The sequence below is a fragment of the Canis lupus genome, chromosome 29 (genome assembly GCF_003254725.2).
Source record: "Canis lupus dingo isolate Sandy chromosome 29, ASM325472v2, whole genome shotgun sequence".
Lineage (NCBI taxonomy): Eukaryota > Metazoa > Chordata > Mammalia > Carnivora > Canidae > Canis > Canis lupus.
In genome coordinates this window covers 351,115-364,047 of record NC_064271.1, presented here as the reverse complement: position 1 = coordinate 364,047, position 12,933 = coordinate 351,115, and the positions used below count along the sequence as shown (strand labels likewise).

The following is a 12,933-nucleotide window of genomic DNA, read 5'->3' as shown; positions in this document are numbered from 1 at the left end:
CTCAGGCTTATAAGTTTGAGCCTCACATTGGGCAGAGAGATTACTTAAAAAATAAAATCATTAAAAGAATGTTTTTGAGGGCACATGGGTGACAAAATCAGTGAAGCTGCTGACTCCTGGTTTTGGCTCAGGTCTGACCTCAGGGTCATGAAATCAAGACCCACATCAGGCTCTGTGCTCAGCAGTGAGTCTGCTTCACATTCTCTGCCTGTCCTGCTCATGTTCTCTCTCTCTCTCTCTTTCTCTCCCCTTTTCCTCTCAAATAAATAAATCCTTTAAAAAGTATTTATAAAATAAAAGAGTTCTTCCTTACATGAGGCTTTGATCTTATTGCATGTTTCTGAGTAGCTTGTCTTTATTTTTCTTACGTTGTCCTGTTCCTTAGTATTTTTATTGTAGTATAATGATCATAGTATTTTTTTTTTTTTTTTTTACAGAGGGTAGGATGTAGAGTGGAGTGTTTTGTGTGATCCTTAGCCTGTGCTGGGAAGAAGGAGATGCAGACTCTATCCTTCTAGTGACCTACATGGGAGATGGGTCCTGGGAGGTGTGTCTCTCTGAGAATATAGTATCTGCAGAGGACCACAGCTGAGAGCTACATTGCTCTGAGCTTTGAGGTTCGCTGAGCAGGCTCTTTTGGTCTTTGGGGGTGAATAAATCCTCTCTTACGGGATGAATATCCAACTTACCACTTAAAACATATTCTGTTATTTACCTGATTTTCACTTCAGACACAGTATCCATTCTGGTGGTGGCTGACTAAAGGAACTACCAGTCTCTAATTCTGTCAGAGGTGAAATCTGTATTTCGGGAACTGGGGAGAGAGAACCAGGCTATCTTGTCTTCCTTCTAGTTTAAAGAAGTTGGAGGCAGACATAGTGGGGAGTATGTAATGTGTGCAGTGCACATGCACACACTGGGGTTCGGGAAAGCAGATTTTTTTTTTTGTATATATTTTTTATTGGAGTTCGATTTGCTAACATCTAGTATAACACCCAGTGCTCTTCCTGTCAAGTGCCCCCCTCAGTGCCCGTCACCCAGTCACCCCACCCCCACCACCCTTCTCCCCTTCCACTACCCCTTGTTTGTTTCCCAGAGTTAGGAGTCTCTCGTGTTCTGTCACCCTCTCTGATATTTCCACTCATTTTCTCTCCTTTCCCCTTTAAGGGAAAATAGATTTTATACTATTTTGAGATCTGACTCTCTGGCATGGGATGCATCATGATTATAGTATGGGATTCTCAGAAGGATAGGTCACATAAGTTCTGATATTTTAAAAATAATAGTAGCTGTTTACTAGCAAATAGTTCCCTAAATTCATTGTTTTAAAAGATCTCATGTCATTTTGAAAATTTCAACAAGAAAAAAGGCATAGGAAATAGGTAAAACCTTACCCCCTACTTGCATTAGCTAGTGACAGATACAAAAACAGTGTAGTGTTCACTTTTCTAAACTTTCCTATGCATATAATATGTATTTTAATTTTAATTTTTTAACTTAATGGGATTATTGCATGCTTTACTGTAATTTTCTTTTTAAAAAGAAACTCTTTAAAAGAAACTTAACATATTGGATGTCTTTTTATGTCAGTTTATATACCTTGGGCTAATTTAAATGAGCATGTATTACTAAATTATCCAAATGTGTCACAGTCTTTGAAATGTTGATTTACCTTGTGAAGAGTGGGGGACATTAAAAACAATATGCCTTCTTTCAAACTTGACAAAGAATTCCTCGTTGCTTTTAGTGATTGAGCAAGTTGTAATTTCTGATGTGTGGACATTTGAATGTGAAATTGTTAGTATTACTTAAAAAAATGTATTCATTGGAGCCTAAATACTGTAGAGGCCTTTTGTTCAACATTATCAGGCTTAAAATGATTTCTTTACTTGGAAGTTTTGCAAAGTTCCTGAATTATTACCATTCCATACCCTTTTTTTATCCTAAGTATTCTCTGTTTTTATGCTTGTGTTTTTACTCATAACTCTACATTTTTGCATCAAAATGGTCTGAATGTTATAGGTTTCTTCTGTGTTGCACTATCATTGCATTTATGTTTAGGGCATTTAAAGCTTATTACTATTAAAGCAATAAAAATATAATAAGCATTTTGATAAATAATTATTACATATAACAAGTAAAATTATATGATTAGCATTCTATTGTTTTGTATAGATTTTAATAAAAAACTTGTTCACATAAACAAGTGCCATATTTGAATAATGCTAAAATGTTCATTTTTTTCCTTCATTTAACATATCTATAATTGGAATGTTTCATGCAGCCTGTGGTCTGTTGGATTCGAGGATATTTGGTGTTTGAAAATGAAATTCTTAATATATTTTCTCTAATTTCTTTGAATACATGGTGACCTGTCATCAAAATTATTTTTAATGATCTGTCAAGTTGGCAATTTGATAAACTCAAATTTTATGGAAACAAAGAATATGAAAACAAACCCTCAGACTTATAAAAGCATTTCTTAGTTATTAGCTTTACTCTTTCTGTACACCACTTTTTAAAATTGTCCCTTTGTTTAGGAGGTCTTTACACCCTAGTATAAAACTACAGTTAAGACGGAGGAGAAGAGAAAGTTGCTTTGTCTTTCTTCCATAAGCAAGACTGGGTTAATCATGAGAGGAGTAGAGATGGGACAGGAGAACCAGCTCCTTCGTATTTATAGATAGACATGTGATCACGTTTTATGAAAAAATCCATTTGGGGGTTGATGCGATTGTTTCCATGAAAGGACTACTGCCAGAATTTCTCTGTTGCCCCTTTGAAGGACATTTCAGTTGTTTTTGTTTCTTCATCATTAAAAATTACTAAAAATGAATATCCATAAAGCACATCTTTAGAATTCTGCCATTGTTTCATTATTATAAAATTTCAGTGCTAGATCGAAGCATATGAGCATTTTTAACATTTGATAGAAATTGACATGCATATTTTTTAAAGCTTTTTCAGTTTGAATTTTGACTAAAAGTATATCATGCCTGTACTTAAAGAAGGAATTTTGCATTAATCATAGTGGAGTTAGAAGGAAGTTAGAATGTTAATAATTGAGTGTAATTTTTTTAGGTACTGAAACACAGTCTTCACTTTGGAAAGCGGTGGCTTTCTTTTTAGATAACATTGCTATGCATGATATCACAGCAGCAGAAAAGTGCTTTGGCACTGGGGCAGCAGGTCACAGACCCAGCCCACAAGAGGGAGAAAGATATAATTACAGCAAATGCACAATTGTGGTCCGGATTATGGAGTTTACCACAACGCTGCTCAACACCTCCCCAGACGGCTGGAAGGTAAGTCACTCCTACTGCTCTGTTAGTTTGAGATCAGTACTTGGCAGTGGAAAAATATTTTCCAGTACCTATTAAAAGTGGTTTTGGCTTTCTAAGAACTTTCCATTGCTGTAGGAGTTATGTGTTCTTGAAAGTTATAAAGCTTTGCATATACTTCAGATTCTTATTGTGTGAATAAAATACAAAATAATTTTTCTAAATGTCTTATTGAATATTGCATTTTATGGTATGATTGATGAAACATTTGCCTTAGGAAACATGCATTAGCATATTTGTAAATGTATCTGTGAGGTTTATTATATAAACAAAGTCCAGTCCGTCTATCCATTTAATACATATTAAGTGTCTACTATATGTCTGACTCTATCTCCAGATACAGTATGTCCCTAAATGAGGGGCGTAAGGCTCTGATCCACAGGCCACATCCCACTTGCCTGCTTTTGTAAAGAATGTTTCACTGGAACTCATCCAAGCCCATTTGTCCATGTATTGTCCATGGCTGCTTTCACATTGTGATGGCAGTTATTTCAGTAGTTGCAGCACAGACTATGGGACCCACACACCCTAAGGTATTTGATACCTGACCCTTTACAGAGAAAGTTGCCAACCCTTGCCCTAGCCAGGCAAAAATCTCCAGCTTCATGGACCTCACACTAGTGAAATCTAAGTGCGGACTAATGGATATGTTTTTATTGAAATCATCTTTTACAGCTCCTTGAGGAGGATTTATGTAATAACAAAAACTTTATGACACTCTTGGTGAAAATCCTATGTCAGCCCTCGAGCATAGGTTTCAACATTGGTGATGTCTTAGTTATGAATCATCTTCCTGACGTTTGTGTAAACCTGATGAAAGCTCTAAAGAAGTCCCCATACAAAGACACCCTGGAGATGTGCCTCAAGGAAAAAATAACAGTACAGAGGTGGGCATTCTGATCATGCTCGGGATCAGTTTTGTGTTGGAATTTAAGGTTGCAGCATACTCTGGCAGCTATGTGTGTGGATGCTATCGCCCCGTTTCCTGAAGTAGTGGATCTCATCAGTGGGGTGTTTGACGCAGAGGATCTCATTAGTTTGAAAATCATCTATTTAACACATGCCTTTCCTGCACCTTATGGTATGCAAGCCTCTGCAGTGACTTAGCCTCGTGTTGATTTCCACGGCTGGATCCATGGGCCCTATGGTCAGTGTTAACCCATGTTTCCTTTCCTGGATCACGGAATGAATGTGAATGTCAAGGAGTCAGGAAACACATTTATAACAGAACCCACAGTTTTTCAGTGTATTCTGCTCATTTGGTGAGATGAGCACTCATCTCGTTTCTTTTTGTTTTTCTTCCCTGGCAGCATTGAGGAGCTCTGTGCCGTTGACCTGTATGGTCCTGATGCTTATGTGGATAGGGCCACACTGGCTTCTGTTGTGTCAGCTTGTAAACAACTTCACAGAGCTGGTGTTTTGCATGTTGTATTACCGTCTCAGGTAACCAGCCATCTGTTTTTACATTTCTCTTGGCTTTATTAAGCTAATTAGTCTATTATATATATATATATATATATATATATATATATATATATATATATATATATATATGTTTTAAATGTCCTTTATATATAGAATGTGCTGAAATGGGAAATCGAGAATTACTTGCACCAGACATGTGTTAACTTAGAATATGAATATTAAAAAAAAAATAAAGGACATTTATATTTCCAGCAGCCTTCTGAAGAACTTTAGGGATGAGCTCCTATTGTGCCTTTGTGGGTAGGCAATATAAATGAAAAAATATAGCATAGAAAGCGAAGTTGAGTGAAGATTTTCCTGACAATTAGGTAGTCAGTGTTAATGAACATGGATTTTTTTTTTTTATTCATGAAAGGTGTGAAATTGTGTGTTTTTATAAAATATCTTATTGCTGAATGTTTCAGCATTGACTTTATTTTAGTCTGCAGATCAGCGTCATTCTGTTGGCATAAAACTTCTTTTCCTGGTTTATAAAAGCATTGCACCCGGAGATGAACGAGAGTACTTTCCTTCGCTAGACCCCAGTTGTAAGCGATTAGCCAGTGGACTTCTGGAGTTGGCCTTTGCTTTTGGAGGACTGGTAGGAACAGCAGCTATATGCTATGCTATCCTTATGATATAAATATATAGCTCACTTGCAGTGTGTTTCTAAAAGCAAGAATTTAGCTGGAATTTAGTAAGTTCTTAGCTTAGCAAGTACTTTAATAGATTTATATGATCTGACTTCCTTTCTAAAAGAATTTTTTTTTAATAAAAGATATAGGACTATTCTTCTTCTTTTTTTTTTTTTTTGTAAGATTTTTATTTATTCACAAGAGACACACAGAGAGAGGCAGAGACACAGGCAGAGGGAAAAGCAGGCTCCACACAGGGAGCCCGATGTGGGACTTGATCTTTGGACTCCAGGATCACGCCCTGAGCTGAAGGCAGGCGTCCAACCCCTGAGCCACCCAGGCATCCCGACAGTATTCTTCTTAAATTGTGGTTTTGTCTATCCCATTTTGTTTCTTAAAAGACTTTATAAGGCAGAGAACATTTTGTGAATATAAAGCTGATACAGTGGCTTTCTCTTCCCCTGTCCTTGGTGACCTTCAGATGGCTGATATGGGAGGACCCTTGAAGGATAATTCCACAGGCTCCCCAGAAAGATGTCTTCATCGATTTTTGAACCATGCAGGGGTGGCCTCAAACAGTCTCTGTAGTAGCTGAGATCTGCTAACCAGTCTTTTGTGTTCATTGCTTTCACCCATCTTCCCTTTTCCTGTAGCAGAAAGCAGAATCTTCTTTGCCCCTTTATTCACTTAATGTAAACAAATCACATATTTAAATTAATAAAAAATACTCTTACTCGCCTCTCCCTTCAAAGCAGCAACAAGATTTTCTGGATATTTGGGAGAGTCAGGGAAGATTTCTTTCATGAAATGAAACCTAGAAAATGCATGCTTATTGAAATGTATACAATTCAAACTTGAACCCAGGTCTTCAAATACCAGTTCTCTTTAGAGTTCTCTTTAGTTCTCTACTGTGTGATTTTCCAATTCCAAAGTTAGCAGCTTCCCAGGAGTCCTTCTCTAACAGGTAAAATTGTACCTTTCCTTCTTCACAGTGTGAGCACCTTGTGGATCTTCTCCTGGACACAGCAGTGTTGTCTATGCCAGCCTCAGGAGAGTCCCAGAGAAACATGGTCAGCTTCTCTCATGGAGAGTATTTTTATAGCTTGTTTTCAGAGATAATCAACACTGAATTGTTGAGAAATCTAGATATGACTGTATTGAAGCTCATGAAATCATCTGTGGATAATCCCAAAATGGTAATGAAATTTTTATTTTTATTTATTTTACTTGAAGCAAGAATTACTATCAGAGTCCACTCATTGGGCTAGAGATGCTGCTTTTGTTAGTGAAAAACTTGCCCCTCATGTAGTACATTACCTACACTTGTGAGTTCATTGTGAAATATTTACTTAAATGAAGTGTATTTTCTTATATAATGCATATAAAAAGATTGCCATATTCTTGAAAAATATCTAAACAAAATAAGATCTCTTCTTGGAAGGTTTAAAGCTCTTGCCAATGTTTGAAGACAAAATCAAAGGAAAGAAAACCCATCTTTAATGAACATTTAATAATGTTAAGTGGACATTGAAAGATTGATTTTTTTTTTCTAATCTCTCACTCCCCCAGAATCTCTAGGCGTAATATTACAAGGCATGGCTATGCAGGATACTGACTTTTGTGAAGAAGTGGTGCTGGAGCTTAAAAGCCCATCATGAGACCCGAGCCCCCCTTTCTTTTTGCACCAGCCATCAGCTAGTCTTATACACTCGGTGTGCTTTCTGTAGTCATGGTCCTTTCACAGATTGGTATAGAGTCATTATTTCCTGCATGCTCCTGCTGTAGCCCACTTTGCCTCCTCACATTGAACCTTGGAGCTCAGTATTTAATAGATAGTTGACTTGGGTTTGCTACACTTGTAAAAGTTTGAAATTAACCCAGTCCATAGACAGTCAGGAACTGGAACTATTAGGAATGACCATTTTAAGGGAGAATGCATAATTTCCTACTGACTTAAGCTTTTACTCCAAAAAGTGCTTGTTGTCTTGTGGGGGGGAGTATTTTGTAGCAGGTTGTACTAGATATTTGGATTTAAAGTTAGAAATGAACTTTTAGTAGACCTGTGACACCCAGGAAATAGAACATTTTGATCTCTGAAGCTATTTAAACTTCTGGTGAAGGTAATGAAGAAAAGCCATACATATTTACCTCTACTTAATCCTCAGTTCCCTGTAAAATGTCAGAAATGGGGCTTTTTTGTTTCATTTTGTTTTTTAGAGCACAATGCTAAAAGGACACGTTAAAAGATGAGAGACGAGTGACATTTTGGAAGCTAGAAAGCAAAAGGAGAAGTTGTAACAGACTTTAGAGTCCAAGAAAACTGCAGTGTACCATAGTGGTGGGGAGATGGGCAGTTGCTTCATGCTGCAGAACCCAGACCTTCTGGTGTCTGCTGATGGAATACTGGGAGCAGAATGCAAAGGAGAGGCTGAAAAGAGAGGGACCGTTTAAATGTTAGCTGTCCCCTGCCTGGTCACCTGGCCTTACCTTGTCCTCAAGGGACTGATCTTTTTGCACTTGAGGACACTGGGGGCAGCCAGATCTCTGCAAGGGATAAGTATCTCTGTACCAGGGCACTCTAGGCAGACTTGAGGGAGCCTAGGCAGACTTTTTTGGTATTTTCTTTTCTTTTTCTTTCCCCCTCCCCTTCCCTCTCCTCCCCTCTCCCTTCTCTCTCTTTCTTTCTTTCTCAGATCTTTAGTCAAGATTAGAGGCATGTTCTGTATATAACACCAGTATTAAGTAAAGTTTGAAATACTTTATACCATGCAAAACCATTTTATTATTCCACAGGTGAGAACTCTGTTTTGTACTTTACTCTTTCAGATTTAATGCAGTTCTTGCACTCTTCTGACTTTAGTCTCCCACTAGTATTTTTTTTTTAATTTTTATTTATTTATGATAGTCACACAGAGAGAGAGAAAGAGAGAGGTGCAGAGACACAGGCAGAGGGAGAAGCAGGCTCCATGCACCAGGAGCCCGATATGGGATTCGATCACCGGTCTCCAGGATCGCGCCCTGGGCCAAAGGCAGGCGCTAAACCGCTGCACCACCCAGGGATCCCGTCCCACTAGTATTTTTGAACAACCAAAATGTTTCTGGTGTGTTGCTGTATTTTTGTATTTTGCCCATTATTCTATTGGGATGGAATTTCTTAATAATTTTTAACAGATTTTTGTATATTAGGAATAGTAGACATCTGTCATGTATGCAAAAAGTACTTTTTCCTACTGGCCATTTGTCTTTCAGTCTCACTTGGAGTGTTTATTTTATACAGAAGTATTTATTAAATTTATTAATCTTCTTTACTGTCATTCCCGTCTTTTATGTCATATTTAGAAAGGCCTTCTCCAACCCAATTATTATCTTTAAAATCTGCCCATCTTTTTTCTGTTACTTCTATAGGTTCTTTCTTTCTTTCTCTCTTTTCTTTTCTTTTCTTTTCTTTTCTTTTCTTTTCTTTTCTTTTCTTTTCTTTTCTTTTCTTTTCTTTTCTTTCTTTTCTTCCTCCCCTCCCCTCCCCTCCCCTCCTCTCCTTTTTTTCTTTCAAGACACACAGAGAGAGAGGCAGAGACACAGCCAGAGGGAGAAGCAGGCTCCATGCAGGGAGCCCTGATGCGGGACTCGATCCACTGGACCTCACCCTGAGCCTAAGGCAGACACTCAACCACTGAGCCACCCAGGTGTCCCCCATAGGTTCTTTTTTTTTAACAAATATAAATAATGCAAAGAGCACTGGAGAAATGGCATTTTTTCCCCAAATGGCTACTTACTGGGCATTTATTCACTAATACATATTCTCCTCACTGATTCAAGATTCTCACTTTCTTGAATACTAAATCCCTGTACATATTTGGATCTGAAGTTGGACATTTTAATTTCTTAACCATCTGTTTCTCAGCCAGTACCATGATGTTTTAATTCCAGCAGTTTTAACGTACAACTAATCATCTGGTAAGGCAATATTCCTTCTTAGTATTTTTGTTTTTCAGACTTTTCCAGCGATACTTGCATATTCTTGAAAGTGAACTTTAGAATTGTTTTGTCAGGTTCCTCATTACCCTTCCCACAAAATGTAGGGATTTTGAATGATAATACACTCTGTAGAGTAAATTTAACCAAATTAACCTCTTTTTTAAAAATAAGCCTGTTTTTCTTTTTTTTTTTTTTTTAAGCCTGTTTTTCTAAGGTTCTCTCTCCATTTATTCAAACCTTTATTCATATTCTCAAATTTCTTTGTCATACTATTATGTAGAATGCTATCATTTTATTCATCTAGTTACTACATGTTTCTTAACATTTCTAGATACTGGATACTATTTAGTTTTAAATGTAAATGGAATATTTTCCCTTTATATTTTTTTTCCCCAAAGATTTTTAAATTTGAGAGAGAGAGAGAGAGAAGATGAGTAGGAGAGAGGTAAAGGGAGGTAGAGAGAGGTAACTCTCCGCTGAGCACAGAACCTGACATGGGTCTCAATATCATGACCCTGAGATTATGATCTGAGCTGAAATCGAGTCAGATGCTTAACTGACTAGCCAACCAGGTGCTCCCCCACTTTATATTTTCTTTATAAGGATGTGGTATATGAGAAAACTATTGATTTTGTTTATTTTATAATCATTCACATGAATGAATATCCTTTTTCTTTTTTCCAAATTTATGAAGATGTAATTGACAAATAGCATTTTATAAGTTTTAGGTGTACAACATGCTGATTTGATTTAATCAACGTTGATAATCCTGCAGAATGATTACTGGGATGTTTAGTTAATGCTCATCATCTTAAATAGATAAAATATTTTCCTTGCAATGAGAAATTTTACATACTTCAGCACTTTTCTTTTTCTTTTTTTAAAAAAGGATTTTATTTATTTATTCATGAGAGACAGAGAGAGAGAGAGAGAGAGAGAGGCAGAGACACAGGCAGAGAGAAAAGTAGGCTCCATGCAGGGAGCCCGATGTGGTACTCTAGGATCTCACCCTGAGCCTAAGGCAGACACTCAACCACTGAGCCACCCAGGCGTCCCAGCACTTTTCAGATATATGAAACAGATTTTAAATTTAGTCACTATGTTGTACATTACATGTCCAGAATTATTTTATAATTGGAAGTTGTACCTTTGACTACTTTGATTCATTTTGTCCAACTCCCTATGGCTGGCCTCTAGCAAGCACCAGTCTGCTCTCTGTATCTGTGAATTTGGCTTTAGATGCCACATATAAGTGTTTTCATACAGTTTATCTTTCTCTGTAGGACCTATTTCACTTAGCATAATGTTGTCAGAGTCCAATCTATGTTGTGACAATTGGCAAAATTTTCTTCTGAATAATATTTCATTGTATATGTATATACCACATCTTTATTCATTCATCTGTTGATGGACACAAATTGTTTCCATGTCTTTCTTTGCATATAATGTTGCAATGAACATAGGGGTGCAGATACATTTTTTAGATAATTATTTCCTTTTCTTCAGATATATACCAGAAGTAGAATTGCTGGACCATGTGGTACTTCTGTTTTTAATTTTTGGAGAACTGCCACACTTATTCCACAGGGCTGTACCAATTTGCACTCACACCAACAATGCACAAGAGTTCCCTTTTCTCCACATCCTCACCAACACTACTACTTCTTTTTTTTTTTTTTTTTAAAGATTTTATTTATTTATTCATGAGAGACAGAGAGAGAGAGGCAGAGACACAGGCAGAGGGAGAAGCAGGCTCCATGCAGGGAGCCCGATGCAGGACTCCATCCTGGGACTCCAGGATCATGCCCTATGCCGAAGGCAGGCGCTAAACCACTGAGCCACCCAGGGATCCCCCAACACTTGTTTTTGATGCTAGTTTCTTACAGGTATGAGATGGTATCTCATTATGGTTTTGATTTGCATTTTCCTGATGATTTCACTAATTGAGCACCTTTTCACATACCTTTTGACTGTCTAAAAAATGTCTTACTCAGTTCCTCTGCCCCTTTTTAAATTAGATTGTTTGATATTTTGCTGTTGAGTCTTTCATATATTTTGGATATTAACCCCTTATCAGACACATGGTTTATAGATAGTTTCTCCCATTTTGTAGGTTGCCTTTTCATTTTGTTGATGATTTCTTTTGATGTGCAGAAGATTTTTAATTTGATGTAGTTCTATTTGTTTATTTTTGTTGTTATTTCCTGTGCTTTTGGTGTCAGATCCAAAAAAATAATTGTTAAGACCAATGTTAAGGAGCCTATTCCTTAAGGAATTTTATGGCTTCATGTCTTAAGTTCAAGTCTTTAACACATTTTGAGTTGGTTTTTGTGTATGGCATAAAATAGGTGTCAAGTTTCATTCTTTTACAGGTAGTTGTCCCATTTTCCCATTACCATTTATTGAAGAGACCATCCTTTCTCCATTGTATATTTTTGGCTCATTTGTCCTTCATCATTGTGTATTCTTGGCTCCTTGCATGTGTTTTTTTTTTTTTTTTTAATATTTTATTTATTTATTCATGAGAGAGAGAGAAGCAGAGACACAGGCAGAGGGAGAAGCAGGCTCCATGTAGGGAGCCTGATGTGGGACTCGATCCTGTGGGTCTACAGGATCACACCCTGCGCTGAAGGTGGCGCTAAACCGCTGAGCCACCAGGGCTGCCCTCCTTGCATGTTTTATACTTGGGCTTTCTATCCATTGATCTATTTGTTTTTATGTGAATATTATACTATTTTGATTAGTTTGACATGATATAATATGAAATCAGGAAGCATAATGTTTCCAATGTTGTTCTTTCTAAAGATTGCTTTGGTTATTCAGGGTCTTTTGTGATTCCATACAAATTTTAGGATTGTTTGTTCCATTTCTGTGAAAAATGCCATTGGAATTTTGGTAGGGATTGTACTGAATCCGTAGATTGCTTTGGATAATAACATTTTACCAATATGAATTATTCTATTCCATGAGCATGGAATATCCTTTCATGTATTTGCATCTTCAATTTTTTTCATCAGTGTCTTTCAGTTTTCATCATACCTCCTTTCATTTTAACCTCCTTGGTCAAATTTATTCCTAGGTGTTTTATTCTTTTTGATATAATTTTGGTGCAATTTGATTATTTTCTTAATTTTGCTTTCTGATAGTTGGTTATTAGTATATAGAAACACACCTAGTTTTACATCTTGATTTCGTATCTGCAACTTTACTGAATTTGTTGATTAGTTTTCACAGTTTTTTTTTTTTTTTTTTTGGTGGAGTCTTTAGGGTTTCCTGTATATAAAATCATACCATCTGCAAACAGTGTTACTTCTTCCTTTCTGTTTTTGTTGCCTTGTATTTTTCTTGTCTGATTGCTATGGCTAGGACTTTTAATACCATGGTGAATAAAAGTACTAAGAGTAGACATCCTTGTTTCTGATTGTAGGGAACACAGCTTTCAGTTTTTCACTATCAAGAATGATGTCAGCTGTGCATTTATCATATATGGCTTTTATTATGTTGAAGTATGTTCCCTC

The 12,933-nt window shown here is 36.8% G+C and overlaps 1 protein-coding gene across 8 annotated transcripts in view; it reads left to right on the top strand.

The window, feature by feature from the left end:
- Positions 1-12,933, top strand: part of PRKDC (protein kinase, DNA-activated, catalytic subunit) — a 221,645-nt gene that overhangs the window by 64,478 nt on the left and 144,234 nt on the right. For 7 of the 8 annotated variants that reach the window (XR_004810577.2, XM_025477681.3, XM_049103971.1 and 4 more), the window contains 5 exons: positions 3,082-3,305; positions 4,017-4,228; positions 4,652-4,784; positions 5,248-5,406; positions 6,433-6,636. Coding sequence is in view for 7 of the 8 variants with exons in the window: in XM_025477681.3 (XP_025333466.3) it covers positions 3,082-3,305; positions 4,017-4,228; positions 4,652-4,784; positions 5,248-5,406; positions 6,433-6,636 (932 nt within the window). In the remaining variant the exon portion in view is untranslated. The remainder of the gene's footprint in view (positions 1-3,081; positions 3,306-4,016; positions 4,229-4,651; positions 4,785-5,247; positions 5,407-6,432; positions 6,637-12,933) is intronic. The other variant, XM_025477683.3, reaches the window with a different exon arrangement.